The sequence below is a fragment of the Poeciliopsis prolifica genome, unplaced genomic scaffold (assembly GCF_027474105.1).
Source record: "Poeciliopsis prolifica strain line A6 unplaced genomic scaffold, Auburn_PproV2 SCAFFOLD017, whole genome shotgun sequence".
Lineage (NCBI taxonomy): Eukaryota > Metazoa > Chordata > Actinopteri > Cyprinodontiformes > Poeciliidae > Poeciliopsis > Poeciliopsis prolifica.
In genome coordinates this window covers 7,143,133-7,161,706 of record NW_026562392.1, presented here as the reverse complement: position 1 = coordinate 7,161,706, position 18,574 = coordinate 7,143,133, and the positions used below count along the sequence as shown (strand labels likewise).

Below are 18,574 nucleotides of genomic sequence, written 5' to 3'. Positions count from 1 at the left end.
CCCATCTGTCCTCTCCCTTTTGCAGAGCATTGTTTCCACCTTCTGGTTCAAGGTTAGGATGCTGTTCTTGAGATTACACTCATCCTCAAACAGGTTGATCATCTGCATAATCCTTAATTTATGCAGTAAAATGCAAATAATTTAAAAAACACAATGTGATTTTCTCTATTTTCTACCACAGTTGTGTGCCTTCGATGAAAATGACAGACCTCTCCACTGTTTGTAAGCGTGCAACCGTGAAAAATCAAATGGGTATCAAGTACGTATTTCCCCCTATAATTTTAATATAGTTTTCAAACATTTTGCAACATCTGTGTCCTAAAATGATAGATTTGTAAAACATCTGCCAGTCTTTCAGCTTATTCACTGGGAGTTTCTAGAAATTCAGCGCCACAGAAAGCAACATTAACTGTTTCAACCGGCTGAAACAAGGTTGGAGCCGAGTTCATGCAGAGATGAAGCAGCAGGACAAAAAGCCAGCGGAGGATCAACTCTGCAGGAGTCGTATATGTAAGGTAGTGGTTTCCAACCATTTTCATCATCCAGCCCAAAAGAAACTCTGGCAGACGACTTGTGATTATAACTGGTGGAAGCGTGCAAGCAAGGTAGTTTTTCACAGGCGTAGAAAAACAAAAAAACAGCCTGAACAGTCGTGTTTTTATCCATTTGTGACATTGATTTGGTTCATTATGTGGAACAGAAAAATAAATTACTGCCAAACATTTGAGATCTTCTGGAGGTCATCCCAAGAACGCATCCTTGCAACTTTACAAACTAATCAGGCCCAGAGCCAAACCGATAAAACCCTCGTTCTGTTTCTCTGTTGTCAGTTTTGATGGCTATAATAAAAATCATTTATTCTTGTCTTTAAAATGTATCAGTTACAAAAAAAAAAGTGTAAAAAATGTTGGCAATGACAAAAAATCTTCTTTTGTTAAAATATCTTAACTGCTCCATTTTCATGGCTAATAAAACTTAAGTGACAAATAAAAAAAACTTTTCAATGACTTATCCCTGCTAAAAAAATAACCTCATAGCATCACTTCAATGGATTCAGGAGAAAATGCCATCAAGGACAAGGCTGTTAACATTACTGTCATTCAGACTGAATTAGAAGAGGAGAATGGCTATTTTAAATGGAGTGGTGCTTGAATATCTTTTTATAAACTGTAATTAAATCCAAGGATTCACATGCAGACTTCGTTTGCATCAATAGGACTTCACAGGCCAGATCATTGTCACAGCTAGCAAAATTCAACCCAAATCAGTCTTTAGTGAAATCATCATGAGCTTCGATTACTTTTAAAAACAACACCAGTGAGCCTCAGGACTGTCTGCACATTAGCTTTCAACAAAAGGACTCGGTTGCCTCCAGAGCAGGAACGGCAGCAGGCAGGTTTACATGTGGATGTTGGCCTCATTTTAAGAAGGTTACACTGTCAGTGTACAATAAATTACACTGACATTCTGCACAAGGAGTGTCTTAGGCTTATGTCCTCTGTGAAATCCTCATTCAGACAGTTTGGGAAATCCATCCACAGAAAAAGAAATAAAGAAGGTGAACGCTACGAGTCTCATGTTAAACCAACAGTGAAACTTCCTAAAACCCGTTGTTTGGGATGAACTCGTCTGAGACAGTGGACTCACAATGTTGCCCAAAAGGCACTAAAATGCAGAGCAACTCGAGAACAAATTGGGATAAAAACAAAACACTGAAATTTTGGGTTCTTGGCCAATAAACACTCCAGACTTCAATTCTATTGAGAGTATACCGAATGATTTCATAGACCAATAAAACTGAACTAAAATGTCTAAAATTGGAGGTCAGTGTTTCATAGAAACATCACACTAAAAAAGTATAGAATTACAAAAAATATATAAAAATATCATAGTAGGGAAGATTACAGACAAATGGTGGAAGTCATGACTTATTCCACAAGTTCCCCTGTTGGCCATTTGTGAAGACATTACCTTGTTGAATAATTTCTGGAGTTTTCCCATTAAAGTTTTTGCCTCAACTAAAACTTCTTTTAGAAATAACACTCAACTTTGACTCATGCTTCTGCCTCCGTTCTTTTTATAACATCTGTTGTTCCCACGCGAGGCAGCACAACAGACTGACTCCACCTTCGTGAAGTTTGAGCTGCAGACGAAAAGCAACCAGCAACAACAACTTCAATGTTTCTGTGTAATTATTTTATATTCCAAAGGAGCTCTAGCTTAGCATGTCAACATTCTGGAGGAAAACAGCCATTCGCAGAGCTCTCTCCGAGGTTTAAGTTCTACAATTTGCTGTCGGTCCAATTAGAAGAGGATGGTTTATTGTGTCAACACACAAGGAGGCAGGAAACGTGGAGACGCAGGATTTTATTTGAAACAAAACAAGGTGTCAGACATAGTTTTCCCACAGATGTAAGCATAAAAAAAAAACCTGGAGATTTCTGCTGACAAAAAAATAGATGAGTGATGCTCCTGCAGCTGGTGGCGAGGTGGTTTTCGCGTCCCCTTTGTCTTTCGGCATCTTCACTCTTTTGTCCGTCCTCTAGTTGTGGCCTTGGAGCGCCTCGGCCATGAACAGCTTCCCGAGGTTCTGCGAGGTGAATTCCTTCACGTTCTGGCAGTAGTTGTTAATTTGCCCTGTTGGAGGATTGCCGCATGCATTCACACGCCCCCACACACGCAAACGCACGCACACGTGTGCACACGCATATGTACATAAACACACATGAGCATTTGTACAAACACAAACACGCGGAGGCGGGGAGGAGAAAAAAGAAAGGGGGAAAGAAAAAAGAAGCAGAACAACAACAAATTAGCGGTGAAAGGAGTAAACGGTTGGGTCAGATCGTTGTCGGAAGGGGTGGGGGGTCGAGAGCTGAAAGGCGTCAAACAGCAGGGGAAAAAAGGGGCGGCTGAGCTGGAGACTCAGCCAATAAACTTTAAATTAATGTTAATTTTAAGATAATGGCAGAGATAATTGCTAAACAGAACCTGAGCCGCTGCGAGCAGAGCAGAGGCGGCAGATGGAATTTAGAGAGGAGAGGCGGGGGTGGTCCTCTGACGCTGGTGACAAAAGTCTTCAGAGCGTTGTGTGTGTGTGTGTGTGCGTACCTGCGATGAGCAGTGTATCCATGCGCGGTGGTGCCTGAGGGGGCTTGAACAACTTGGTGATGTCCTCCTCCGGTAGCGGGGGCTCCCCTCTGCTCTGCCGCTGGGCGTTCTCCTGCTGCCGCCTCTGGACATACTGCAGAGAGGGGCCCACAAAGGACGGCATTAGTGGGGGCAGATGTAGAGGGAGCAGAACGTTGGGGGGGAAAAGGATGCATAAGATGACGACAAGATGTGGGAGTACCGAAGGAAATAATAAAATAAATGTTGCAGGTAAGGAAATGGAGAGCGGTAGCAGGGGAAAAAAAAGCGGGAGGCGTAAAGTCGGAGAGCACAAAGTAAGAAAAGTAGAAAAACAGAGTGATGAAAGCAGAGATGGGGAAACGGAGACAGAAGAGTTATAAGTGCTAACAGGAATGGAGTGATTTGTGGCGGGCTGACAGTTGGTAAATCAGTGAGGTGCCACGTCTCCGGAGATCCTAAAAGCCTTGTTAATTTGGCGAGATGAAGGCGAAGAGGAGGAAGGTTGGAGCAGACAGAGGAAGTAGCTGGGATTCAAGCAAGTCAAGTGCTTTCAACCAAACATCCCACAATGCACCTGTACAGGTTCATCAGATAAACACAGAAGCATTTTGATCTTTTATTTCCTCCTCTCCGTGTGGCACAGCACGACTGGATCACTGAAATGGAAATGTGCAAAACTTTTCACACATCTTCCTCGTATAACTGCTTTATAGTTCCCGAGAAGTGTCTAAACGTTACTGGAAATTAAAGTTTTAAAAGCCTGGTGCTAATATCGAACGAATGTGTTCATGTCAGCAAAACAAAGGAGACGCTCTCTGCCTTTTCGCCCAATCTGCTCAGCAAAGAGCACATTTACCAAGTTATTGTTGAAACGGAGTTGGACTGAAGCCTCTTGTTAGTTTACACTTTACATCTGATGATGAAATGCAATCATCTTCCAGCATCTTTCCTGCATTTTGTAGTGTTTACCTCTTTCTGTAAATTTAGAAGCATTAAAGCACCTGCTGGTCATGAAGGCGTGTTCTCACTTTTATCAGTCTACAGACTGTTTTGAAATGTTTCTACAGTGCTGAAGCAACTAGGCAATTTATTACCGTTACCCCCCACCCTGAAAAAAACTGTGAAATAAGATCTGGTTTCTATTGTTAAAATCATATCAAGATCGTAGAGACTCCCTTCAGATTTTACGAGCTCAAACGGCATCTGCCATGTCTCTCGATGCCCTGGAAGCAGGAGGAAATCAGATTATGATGATTTCTTGGCCAGGAAAAAAAATAGGAAAAAAAAGCATTTAATTGTAATAATGGTAATTTCTATCTACCATTCTGTGTCAGGTCCCCATGGTAACGAAGTGCTACACTGGCTAATGGATGGATGCCATTTTACCTACTTAACCATTTTTTTCCTCTTGAAGTTTAGGACACTTTGTACCTTCTTTAACAACCAATAATTTTAAGTCATTTTCTCTGATCTAGAACTAGTCTGCTGTAAGGAAATCTGCTAGTGAGAGTCCAAAACTATTTCGGTTTGATCATGGGTCATTATCTGGCATATTCTATGCAATTCAATTGGCATAAAGGGGTTAGATAAGAGCCCACATGCATAGTGCACTGCACATAGGGCACAAAGAAATAAAGGGGATCATGAAAAACCATTCAAATTAATAATAACAACAACATATTTAAGTAATAATGTGTGGAGCATTGACTAAGGAATGCAAAAGTAACTAATTTCCCAAAAAATAGTTACTTTTAATCTGACTAGCAGTGCTACAGTCTGTTCATTTAAAAGTTTAAAACATAATTAATTTGGTGATTTTCTGGCTTCAAGAAGCTCCTCCTAATTAACGAAGGCAAAACGAAATGGTTTGACTTGAACTTTTTCTTTTGTGTAAAAACTACATTTTGTGTTTACTTGTGAGGCCTTTGACTAATATTCAATTTGGTCTGACCACCCGAAACACTGAAGTGTCACAAACTTGCAAATAGACAGAAACTTGGGAAAGGGGCAAACACTTTTTAACACCACTTGCAGAAGCTACAAACTGTTGGCATTTTTTTATTTCTTATATTTGAGAGGGGATCAGATCTCAACCATGCTTGATTACCGCCTCGTTCTCCAAGCACACCGTGCATTCCCAGTAGGTCAGCTCACCCAGACAGAATACCCTCATAGTCTGAACATCTCGTCCAGACTGCAGCCAATGTCAGTTTTCGAATTACAATTAGCATCCAGATTGAATTATACAGCAGGAAATTAACATCTTACCAATTTCAGATAGCCACAGAAAGAAGTGAAGAAGTTATTTAACTTCTATAAAGTCATCGTTTAATGCAGGGGTCTACAACATGTGGCTCCGGAGCGGCATGTGGCTCATTAGACCGTCCACAATGACTCTTAATAACTTTGGCTGAAACATAAAAAGAACCAGCTAACTTTATAAATAAAGCCGAAGTAACAAATTCAGGGTTTTAACAGTTTTTTCCTGCAAATATTTGCATTAAATTTTCACACAAAAAAAGACAATAGAAGTACCAATAACAAGCTTTTAGATCCGTTTTTCTTGTCATGCTAGAATTTTTGTGTTTTTTCATCATTTCATTATTTTCAGAAAAAAAATCAATACTTTTCTTTTAAAATGTTATTTTTTAGTTCTAAAAATTAGAGATGAAATGGTGCTTCTTTGAAAATAAATGTTTTTCTAAAGAAGATATTTATTTAAATTAATAATTTGTTTATTTCTTTTATTTCAAAAAGTCATGTTGACATTTGTGACTCCAAATTCTTTTTTCTTTTTTTGGCTGACGTGAAAGCAGAATGGCCCTTTAATTCATAAAGGTTGCTGACCTCTGGTTTAATGTATATTAGATGTATCAATCTTATGTTTATTTTTTAAAGACAAGCTTTTGGTTCAAATAAGAAAATTTTGAGTTCTCTTCCAGCAACAGTTGTTTAGGAATAAAGAGAATATCATATTCCTGCTCATCTCAAAGGGCATGTTTGCATCAGTCACAATTTAGATTAAGCCCAATTACCCTCTGCTCACCTTTGGCCCAGGTCTTTTCTGTTCAAAAATTCATTTCAGCACACATCGTCTGTATTATGCTTTTACACTGGGTTCCAACATCCTCCCTGTCAAAATGCTGACATCCTCCCGCCGGTTTTCCACCTTTCTTTTGGCACAACAACCCAGACGTCACGGCAGCTTCAACCGATAGACTTTTCACAACCTCTCTTTGGCAAAGCTCTCTTCTTCAGCTGCTCTGGCTCGCCTTATACGCGTTTCTTTGAAAAAAAATTCCTCGGGTTGGTAAATCTTTTAATTGTCGCTGAAATCTTCTATTAGGCACAATTTATGCTTCCTCAGTTCAGCGGATTAAAACACTGCAGCATGCCTAATCGACAGCAAAGTGTGGTGCGGGCTTCTTTGGATGCGAATGAATCAGAACGGAGGGAGCCACACGTTCCCGGCAACAAAAGGACCCAACTTGGCTGCGGATCGCGCGTGCCGAGGAATCTGTTATTTACCAAACACAGAAGGCTACAGGAGAAAAATGGAGCCCCCTCAGCACGATGGTTTTTTGCAACTTTCTATGATGATTAATAAGGTTCCATTTGTCCGTGAAGCAGCAGGGTCAATAGCACAAGATTACAAGGGGCACGCAGCGTAGATATCTGAGAGGTTTAATAGAAGCTCACTTTCCTTTTCCCTGTGTGCTTTATTGGTTCATAATAGGGTACCATGTGAAATGTGAAAAAGCTGACACTATAAAAGAAGGGCTTGTCTGTGTGATATTGTATACGAGTCTGGGTGCAAGAGTGAAAGCAGAAAGCTTGGGAGACTGATAAGACGAGAAACATGGAGAATGATGGATTCAAATGCTCTGAAAGTGTGAGGATGAAACGTATTCACTTCCTCTTGAGGGTTCATAAACTCCTGCCTATAGTTACGGATCCACGTTTCATCCGACTCTGCCTGGTTTGGCGAGAAGCTCGCTGTAACTTTATCTCCTGCTTGATGATAAAACGATGGCGGTGACTCAGCCCGGATCAACATTAATACCTCAGACATTTTCTCGCTTCCATTTCCACAGACTAATGACTGAATAATGTAGCCGTTTCGATGTAGGTGTATGTTTGTGCGCACATCAGAGTCACAGTGAGCTGCTATGCTCCCATTTCCTCGAACAATACACATTGCCGCGTGACGCTGGCGGCTTCCATTTGCTGCCAGATGTTTATGATGCAACCGGCGGAGGTTGTAGCTGCAGATGGCACTATGTGCACCCAGACTGTGTGTGTTGCGCTTGTTTTCACTCTATTAGGGTATTTATTTTTCTGAAATTGCGTTTGCTCCTGCTTTTAAGCTAAGTCGAAACTGTGATGAGGCTGCACCTTCTGCTCAGAGCAAGATCGGCTTCTTCAGAGAGCCTTTTAGCAGTCCTCGTCCTCCTGTAACTTTTTCCGCCTTTTGTCACTCGACAAATTGAAACGTGCATATCGTTTTTGGACAGGCATGCAAAAGATTAACAGAAAATAGTGGAAAAGTGGAAAGATATGAATACATGGTTTTAGTCTTCAACAGCAAGATTTGTATTCAGCAAGAATTTAGTTACCTAATAGATTTCCCGTATCGCTCATTTAGCTAACCTTTTAATTTTTTCATCTTTTTAGTTTGATAAAAGTTACAACGGTTTTCCTCCATATTGCTGTGTGAGCAGTCTTCAGTCTGCAGCAGAATGTGTGTGTTTTACCTTCAAACCGGTGAGGCTTGAGCCATTAGTTGTTTCCATCGTTGCTACCTTTTCAAATCAAACATGGTGGGCAGAGTGTGCATTTACTCTCTAAAGAGCCAAGTTTTCAAAGGTTAGAGTGGTCTAAAGCATGAAAGTACGTCAAGTTACGAGATAATATGGAAGGTCTGGCAGCTTGACGAGATTCATTATGAACTGCAGCAGCAAAGTGGAGAAGGGGCAGACACTCCTCAAAGCTGAGGATGAGCACAAAAAATTATTGAGACATATTTTTTTTCCAAGTCCTAAATTACTTTCTGAAGTTGGACAGGTTGTCTATTACACATTCCTACCCTTTCCACGTGTTTGATTAGTTGCCTGCAGGCATTAATTCACTTATTCAGAATAAATACGTTTTACTCCGTTTTACGTCAATCATATTTAATTGTAAAAATAAAGTATCTAAATAAATAAACTTTCTGCAAAACCCATCCAATAAATACAAATTATTTTACAGCTAAAATTCCTATTTTCTAATTAGTATTATTGGTTTTATCATTATACAGTTTTAAATAAATGCAAATGCACATCTTGTGTATCTGTCAATACATAAACAATAAGTTGACTTTTTTGTCATGCTGAAGGTGGCACTGTAAACACACGCTTCACACTTTAAAGTGTTACATCTAATTTTGTCAAATGCAGAAATTGTCATTAGAAAACCTTTTTTTAAGGTGAAATTTGTTTTAAAGAATTGTCTAATATATAAATTAGATGATAGAGTAAAATCACGCAATCAGACCTTTTCCTGGTTTTCCATCAAAGATCCTTAGCAAAATGTGGTCCTGCCACAAAAAAAACGTGCATGCCACACTTTTCAGATTTGTATATGTAAAAAAGTCTACTCAGTTTCGTCTACTTGACAGTTATGCAGTACTTTGTGCTGGTCTCCTACATAACATACATTGAATTTTGTGGTTGTAAACGACATGAAAAGTACTGGGGTAATGAGTACTTTTGCACAGCCCTGTATACACAAACTCTCCTTGCTCTTAATGATTTCTGAACCTTACCTGCAGTATTTAACCTTCTGCTGTGGACACACATGAACAGCCACAGTGGGAAGAGTTTACATTATGGCAGCTACAACAAGTCAATGCGACCTTATCAGAGTGAACTCAAGGTAACAGAAATGATTCGTGACGACCGTTTGCCGTCGCCTGGCCTTTACTTACACTGTTGGTGCTTTGCTTCTTCTACACTCATTTAGTTTATTACGCTAATAAGAGTCTTCAGAGAAATCTCTCGTTGATACATTGAAGGGGAGTTCACAGCTCTGAAAAGCTGTAACGATGGTGTTCATTTGTCTGGAAAAAGTTAGATGTCTTGTCTTTTTTTCTTTTTTTTTTTATCGTGCTCTCAGTGGAGTAACACATTTTAAATGGCTGAGTTTGAAGTGATATCTTGTCAGCTACTTTAATGTGTCGAAAAAACAGACCTTAGCTTCTAATCGAATAAAAATATCTAAAAAAAAAAAAAAAAAAGTGGTGATTGTTGATGCTGTTAATTGGTGTAAAAACTGATGTTCACTCGACACAGATGTCAATAAGCACAATTATGCAACACTCACAACGAGATGTTCAGATCTGGGGATTTGCATATCCGTTTCTTCCCTGCAGTGATTACAGCTTCAATTTGGTTGTGTCCACATCCTACAGACACAAACCTGCTGTTCTCCTGCTAAGAATGGGACTGTGGGTGCATCTGTTTGCGAATACGTGTGATAGTTGAGCGAAAGAGTCTGTATATGCATGCTGGTACGCTGATGTGCCTGCTGCTCCTGCTGGCTCACTGTGTGGGTGGTGTGGGCACTTTGCTTCCCTGAAAGCCTCGCCGTGTACAAGTTCGCTTGCAGGAGTTACCTGGTGCTTCTGCTGCTGCTGCTTGCTCAGGTTGCGGCTGTAGGTGTTATATTTGACAATGTCTTGGTTCAGGTCGTCCACCCTGTCCATCAGAAGCTGAAGACTCTTCTCCAAGTGGTTGCTGGAATGAAATGACAACTGTGTCAGGCAGAGTTTTTGTCTTGCATGACAGAATTTGTGAAAAACATCAGCGAGAACCGAGACGTATCCCTCATCTCTACTGACAAGTTCCATTAAGCTTTAATTTAAAGATATTTTACAAGCATATAGAGACTTTATAACTACAGCCACAGCATGTTGCAGATCATAAATACAGCATTCAACTCATAACCAAGTGTTTGGTTATGAGTTGTACGTTTGGTTATTTTTCACGCATAATAAGAGTCTTTCAGACCATAAATTTACAATAAACATGTCGGCACAAATCCCACTTCACTGCTTACTTTGTGATTAACATCATACAAATCGATCCAGCGGGATCACAGGGATGTGTGATTCAGCAACTTTCTCATAAGCACTATGGATAAAATGTGTGTCGAGTATGAAAAGGTAACTATTATATTTTTTATCAGATTCAAGTCTGAACTATGGCTGAATCACTCCAAATCAGAAAATTTACATTTAACTTTAAAACTCAATCTACTGGGGGAATTAAGAATTTGGGTTTAGTTATATTTCAAATTGTCTTTTTAAAAATAATAATAATAAAAGTGATAAGACTTTTCAAAAACTCAAACATAAAAAGCATGATACCAAGTCTTACCAAATCCCAACAACAACAACACTTCTTAGAGTGGATGCTGTTATGGAGTGAAGACAACCTAACGTTTGTTCTTTTCAGTATCAGTAAGTTGAAAACTAGAGTCAGATGAAGCAAAGATGTAAGGAGACATTTAAAGGTAATTATTTAGTATAGCTTAAAATTTATGTTTTTAGGGACAGAGCTAAAAAAAACTTAAACACAGTTCTTATGTTTTATAAAACACAAATATGTGTCAAACCAGGGAAAATGAAAACCAATTTTAATCAAAAATTTCATTTAAAACTTCTTCTTCGTTGCTTTTTTTATTTTCTACAATATGACTACTGTTAGTTTATTTTTGTTTCTAAACGTCTGTGTCCTTGATATTTTTGGTTCTGTAAAGTGATTTTGTGGTTTTGAAAAGTGCTTCATAAATGCTTTTTATCCTACTTTGGCAATACTAATGCAACCTAAATTTACTCAAAAACAGTTCCTTTTACAATATGAACCAATTTTCAGGTCAGTGAAATGTCAGGATAGATGGATGCATTTTCCATAATAACAGCTGCTGCCTGCTGAGCCTCAAACACCTTGTGAATCTCTCCGATTTAGAAAAGGTTTCTATGCATTTTATGGAGTCTGGGGTCTACATAGTAAATGGATTGGCTCCAATAGTCTCTTTGTTAGCTTGAGTAAGGTTTATTTATTTATTTATTTATTTATTTTTTTACAGTGCATGTGTCGTTCTCAGACAGAAATGTCAGAGAGGGGGAAAAAAGAAGAATATCAAAACAGAATGCTTGTCATCTCCCACCTGATTTTTAGGAACAGTACGTCTCTATCTTGCACCTTGAGTTCAACCTTGACAAGGCTGCAGGTCTCGGCTATAGCTTGAATCCCTTCTTTGTTTTCGTTTGTTGAATTACGTTGTTTCATTTATGAAGGTTTTGAGTGCAACACAATGCAGCATGTACTGCGAAAACACTTATTCCTGCCTCCGTTTGACAAATTCTACCAGGATAACTTGTCTTTGTATAGGTTTGGGGAAATTTGCAGAGTTAACACTGTTTTTTTTTTTCATCAGGGTTACAAACTCACAACTCATTTCTTCCAGAGTTATTGGGGCTACAGTCCTATGCTTCTTGGCAACAATTTTTGTTTGTTTTGGCTCAACAAGAGCAGAAGTTTACCTTACATGACAGATGGATTCTTCTATAATCACAGCCAGGAGAAAAATCCCTACTTCCATGTTCCAAACTTTTCTTTTGTTTTGTAGCCAAAATATCAAAATTCAGGCTAACAAGATTCCCATACTGCAGGCAGGAGATTTTCTTTTTCATTCAGTAACTGGTTCAGTACTTTGTTAGACAGATGTGTTGTTGACAAATAGATGCTTCATGCTATCCACTGCCATTATTTTTCCTTAAACTTTCTCTGCAGGGAATCCAACAAAGTTAAAAAAAGAGTGGGATGATCTAAACCACCAGTTTAGAGACAAAGATCAGAGCTTTCTGAACTTGATGGATCTCATCATGCTGTTAGGTAAGATTTTTTTCAAAGTCTTTTTAATCCTAAATTTCTCCACATAACATAAATAGTCATAGATTGTTAATGTCTGGGAAAGTTACTTTTCGCTTCGTAAGTATCTTTGGAAAAAGAAAAAATCTTGCGCGAACAAAGTCGGGAATGTGAAAAAAACAGAGCTGAAGCCTGTATTCTGCCCAAAGTCATGAATTTCCATCTAACTGAGCTTCCAACCTGACGCCGCTAAGTTTGCTAAACATCGTTCATCTCATATTTCAAAGATATCTCGGATCAAATAAACAGTATTTAGACTCTAATCTTGTGATAGAGATAGACTAAACATGGGCCTCCTCAAGTCTTGCACATTAAACAAGCCTAATCTCAATTTTTAAGCATGAAGTAGTGGTTCTCAATTTTAATTCCAACTATGCCATCAGTTCAAACTCCATTTAACTTGTGGTTATGGTTCAACTAAATAGTGTCGCCATAAAAACTTGGCTGCAATGTTAAACTTACATAATACATCCTACAATGGAGAGTGAATGAAATATGAGTCTGTGAGTTTCTTCATACATTGTTGATGTAACTAGTAATTACTAGTTGCAAGAACTAGTAATTACTATTAACATTATTACCACAAAGAGCTAATTGCAAGCATTAAATGCAATTTTCCAAAGATCCTAGCGTTAGGGCAAACTCCTAGCAAAAGCATTTAATAGCACTTTTCCTCATTAAAATTGTGTTCATTAGCAGAACTGTGGTAGAATATTCAAGAAAGGCAGACTTGTTATTTTTCTGCAATCTGTAAAGAAAAAATAGCATTTATATTACTCCCATTACATAACATTCCTAATTATCTTCTCCTGATCCTTAGTTTACTAAAGACAAGCAAGATAAGTCTGCAGCAAAAACTGCTATGATTCTTGTCCCTTTTTTGTAGGTATGTGAATGTACTGCAGAGCAAGCATATTGCACAATTGTTCTGACTCCTGCTCTTTTAATATCAACTCAAACTATGAGCAAAATGTCAGACATATAAATCGTTTGGCCAGAGTCCACACAGGAAAGAGAAACTAAACGACCGCACTGCTGCATAAAAATTAACCCCCTCTCCCACATCTCTCAAAAATATGCACATCTTAAAGACAGCTCTGGATCATCTCAGCTTAGCGTCAGCCTCCTTCCACTGCTAACACCTTAATCACATTAAAATGCAAACATGCACTGCAAGTAACCATGGGCATGCGCATAATTACGCAAACGCAGCTGATGATGATTTATGGGGTGCTATTTTCATATGCCTCAACTATCTGTGACACTACTCATATTAAAATATTGCACCTGCTTGAGGTGGGTGCTAATATCTGCGATTACATTATCTGCTTAAAGGGATAGGTGTCTGTTGCAAAAGGAGGACGCACTTCATTAGCCAGCTGCAGTTTTAGCAGATTCTGAAGCGGGATGCTCACTTTTGAACTGAAGAGTAAAAGCATTTCCAAATGAACAATGGTTGGGAAGGCCCATCATTTCTGTGTTCTGATCTGGTGCCAGTCCGGTCGTGTTACACAGTGAGGGGCGCTGTGATAGAGTTTGGCTTTCCTGCATGAAAACTCAATGGCTCGAGACCAAATCACAGGATAGCGCTTCCCTGCTGTGGCCCTCCGACTGCGTAAGGAACGGCTCCCTCCAAGAATGGCCTGCTTAAAACTAGTTTATTAAAGCGACATGATGGCTAATGCGTGTGATATGTTTAAATATTGTATGCACGGATAATGATGCAGTCAGAACAGGAGTCCTCAAAGCACCATTTGTTTATGTTTCAAACCAGTCGATATTTCAGAGCAAATCTTAGGTGTGGGAAAAAAAAATGATCAGTTTGGTTTTTTTCCCCCTTTCTTTAGGGGTTTAATTGTATCCGTTAGGTTAGAAGGTTGGCTCAAGTGAGAAGTTTTCAAAAGAGATGAAAAATGTTGCACTAAAAATTTGGAATAGTTTTAATTAGAGTTATAAAACAAAGGCTAATACTTTCACATGGGTTGTATTAAGAATTAATGCACTGATACTTCAGGTTAATATTTGTCATAAAAAACAAATTGTCTGAACACAAATTCAAGTTTATGTCCAAGTTAACTTGCAAGGAAGTTGAACTTTTTAACCCTGAGACAGTCGATAACAATTAACAAAACATCTTTACTGTGGTTGTCAGGGAAACTGCTCCATGTCATCTTGTTAGGAGATATTTAAAAAGCTTCTCCCTATTTCAGTAACATGTTATGCCTTCACCACAAACTATTTTTTTCTTTAGAACATGGAGGATCAACCAGAAGCCATCAGAATTTTTTTTGAAATCATAACATCCTCTGTGATTTTCTAAGACTGAGGCTAAATTAGTGACCTGATTGATTAGCAAGTTTGACAAATATATTTATTTCCCAGTGAACTGGACAGATGAAATAACCAAATACACGTTTTCTTAATTACCTGCTCTGGCAATAATAAGTTAGCATTTTACTTATATAATGACTAACAATTTAATTTGAACTGTCCATATAACCACAATTAAACAAAAGTAAAAATCATTACAAGGGTTTGTTGGGATCTGCTGCCTGATTTCACCACCTTACCACCTCTTTACCTTCTAAAACGTTTCATGCTGCATTAAACAGCAAGTGTCTACAAACATATCGCAGTCAGATAATCTGAATGTATGGTAGTTAACTAATTACTACACTTAGTGCAGTCCGTGCAGTTCTTAATCATATTGCATCAAGTGATGCATCAAAGATAAATTCGCTATGTATTTTGCAGACCGAGTACAGATGGTTCATTTCAATATGAGTGGGATTATGCATCATGTGGCATTAGCGAGAAACACAGCGGATACGGAAAGCATTCAAACCCGTTAAAGTTTTTCACTCTTTGTTTCATTGCATCCATTTGCTAAAATCCAAAATGTTTATATTATTTATTATGAATGTACATGCAGCAGCTCCTCTTGACAGAAAAAAAACCCAACCAGGAATGTAGAAGGTTTTTGCAAATGTATTAAAAGAAAAGAAGAAATATCACATGGTTCTGCTCTTAAGACCAGAAGCCTTTCCAGGACAATTTGCAAAAATTTCAGACAAGCCATTAAATTTGAAAAGTTCACTTTATTTTTGTTTATTTCTTCAAACTATAGGTCTAAAACCAGAATAGTACTTTGTTTTCTTTAAAAAAAAAAAAAAAGATTTTCAATGGAAATATGTCGAATGGGTCTGTGGCTGTTTATCTGTCTCACAAAAAAGGATAAAGTGAGCAACTTTGCTGCAAAGATCATCTATGTTGGACACGCAGGTGAGATCAGTGGAACTAAGAAGGTGAAGAGGTCGGATTTTCCCTCAACCAGCAAAACAATGGCCTCTGTCCCCAGGATTACAAAACTATTGGAGTCCTGAATTTCAGGGAAGGAACACATCAAACCAGAGGAATGAGAATACAACACAACCTTTAAAATAGTTAAAAAGAAAACCTTGCAAACATGATACGACACGTCTTAATATATGATCGCATTTTTTTCCTCTAAACTATGCATTAGCAGTTAAACATCAGGATTATGCATTTCAGAACAGCCAGTTTCTGCTGACAACTTAAAAAGGTTAAATTATTCAGACCGGTCCACAAGCATTCTGATCAATATTGTATTAGAAATCGAGAACCGACTAGGTATTTCCAATCATTACGCGCTCTATTTAAAGGTCAGCTTCAATGGCACCACATTCAGTGCACTGCAAGTCTGTTCATACATACTCAAATTCCAGTGGGACAATGAAGGACAAACTCTAAAATTGTACTGATGTGTGAATAGAAGAAATTGGTTGACATTCAGTAAATTGAAGGTTCAGAGGGGAGCTGTTTAACAAAGCTGCTGCGAAAATGACTTCCATTCTCCGAATGAGCATTTTATTCTGATGGAGACTTTTTAACTGATGGAGCGGGGCACAAAAGGGATAGATGGATCACTTGCTTCCATAGCTGCATAATTTGTTTCAAAGGAGACATGAAATCCCCTCTATACATGAATAACAGCAGAGTGCATCATTAAGTTGGTTAAAATAAAGCTAAAAAAAAAAAAGCATAAAATTGGCTGTTACAAAAAAGATTTACATTGAAGCTGGTCCACATTTCAAAACCTTGTGCAAACGTTTTAGTTCATTTTATGTTTAAATCCAACGCTGTCAATATTTTATTGCAAAAAGGGTGACAGGTTGAGGAGAAGGAACTACGAAAAGCTTTGATTCAAAATATCTGCTCTGAAACTACATTGCAATGGCTCAAGTTCATCTGTCAAGGGTAATTTTTTCCCCCACATTGTATTCAATTCACAGCAACATCCCCATCACCATCTCCTCAGTGACCCCATTTCTCTGGCTTGTCCCAGCGCTCGGCCCCTTTCTTTTACTGGATACACATCATCAGGGTTGCCTGATAGCAGCTCACTACGTATTTTGCAGACCGAAAGAGCAACTGTGTCATGCAAGAGCTTGGATGTGTGAACAGATAAAATGGAATGGAATACATCTTGGATGACTTCAAAGAGGAAAAACAAAACATTATTTGACCTTCGTATGTCTTGTTGAAGCTGCAGTAGGGAACTTTTTAAGAAATATTACAGCTAAAACTGTTGCTGTTCTGTTACAGTATAAGACAGATAATCTTTGGGGAAAAAAAATAAAGAAAACTCATATCTGTGGTTCTACTGTCATCTGCAGAAATACACCGCTCCTGGTCAAAAACAATCAATGAGGACCAGGAGGAGGCTTTTAGCCCCGTCAATCACTCTCGTGTATGCGCAGCAGCTGTGCTAATGAAGGAGAAACAACTCAACATTCCAGGAAATGTTTATCCACTATGCTAACCAGATTTGTTTAAAGAGAAAATCTAAAGTATTTGAAAGAAAATACAGATTTGAGGTTAAAATACCCAATACGTAGATTGCCAATATACATTGTATAAGGTAGTGTTTGCAAAGCAGGTCATCCAGAAGCGCTCTTCATTTTCCTTGGCGCTGATTGGCTGTATCCGCAACAGTGGAGACAAGGAGGGCCATGAATGTCAGCTTCTGAGGTAGCAGTTACCACTGAGCATAATAATGCATGTTAAGGCAAATTTGGTGTTTCCAATATTAAAATGGGCAGTAGTGTTTTCAAGAGGGACTCAAGTATTCATGGATCTCAGCTATTCATGGACACCCAGCGAATACTGGAGGGCCGCTGTATTTAGGTGTTCAGAAATATTTCTGGTTGCAATAAACCAGGATAGTCATGGAACAGAAACTAACATGGGGCCAACTATCACTGCTAAGTGAAAGCAAAGTTGTTAAGCCATGTCCACTGAGCAGCTGCTGGCGGGCTGCACCTGAGCAGATAGCCTGACTAGTTAACAAGCTACTATCAGCTTAGTAAGCTTGAGTGAAAGATAAGAGCAAAGCAGCAAAAACCTTTAATGATCTGCACAATACAAATGTTTATGTGGATACTAAGGAATAATTTGGCTCTGAATATTAAGAAGATCATGAAGGGGGTCAAAGGTTTTAGGAGGGGGGAAAAAGGATTTCATCCTCAAACATGAAACTCTCCACACACACTTTATTGCTGGGGACTCCAATCTCTGAAGATCTTTCCTGGACAGCACACAGGAAAGAAGGATGAAAAAGGCCCAGCAGCAATTCCACTTCTTGAGAGTCCTCAGATGGAAAAGACTGGAGGGGATGCTGCTGGTGACCTTCAATTGCTCCACCATTGAAAATGTGCTGGGGTATGGTATCGCTCTCTGATACGCCGGCTGCACTGAGGCTGAGAGGAAGAAGCTGGGCCAGGTGATAAAGTCAGCTGGTAAGATAGCTGGCTGCCTTTTACACTCCATGTTCAAATGTGTTTACAGCAGGACAAGTTACTGTTTCTTTCCTGTTTAAAATAAATTATATCAAGTCAGGCTTTTTACAGTTTTAGTGGAAATACCGTTGTCCAATAAAACCAAGGCATTTTTACAAAAAAGTTAAACTGTGAAAATCCCATACCAACATTAGCCTAACCCCCCAGCAACAGGACATTAAAGTCAACAGGCACAGTTAGGGTCAAGACCAAGAGTGATGGAAGCAGAAAACCTTCTTTTAGCAGTTTTTATGGACTAGCTAAAGGCCAGCACAAAATAACTTGGGGACCTTTAGTAAAGTTGCTCTACAGTTTTCTAGAGTTGAGCCACGTGACATTGACAGAAACAAAAACCTTTAAACTACACGTCAGACGTAAATAGAGTACCATCATTATGGCTTCTCCAAAGACGCGTTGGGACAAAATTAAAGCAAACATTGTGAACACTGTTTGGATCGGCTACAGATGGGCTCTCGCTCCTATTTTAAGAGACTCGACAGCTTAATGGCAAGAAGCTCTGCTGAGATCTCCCTAAAGGAAATCACCCTGTAATGAAATCCAGTGGGAGGTGAGCTGTTGCTGGATGACAACACTCCACATGTGAGTCAG

The 18,574-nt window shown here is 38.9% G+C and overlaps 1 protein-coding gene across 1 annotated transcript in view; it reads right to left on the bottom strand.

Annotated features, from left to right (window-relative positions):
• Positions 1-2,352: 2,352 nt before the first annotated feature.
• The window catches only part of LOC129367646 (eukaryotic translation initiation factor 3 subunit H), a 66,189-nt gene continuing 49,967 nt past the window's right edge, over positions 2,353-18,574 (bottom strand). Inside the window, exons 6-8 of the mRNA XM_055042232.1 lie at positions 9,788-9,908; positions 3,112-3,244; positions 2,353-2,637 (exon numbers count right to left, since the gene is read on the bottom strand). Coding sequence (XP_054898207.1) covers positions 2,543-2,637; positions 3,112-3,244; positions 9,788-9,908 — 349 coding nt within the window. The 3' untranslated portion in view covers positions 2,353-2,542. The remainder of the gene's footprint in view (positions 2,638-3,111; positions 3,245-9,787; positions 9,909-18,574) is intronic.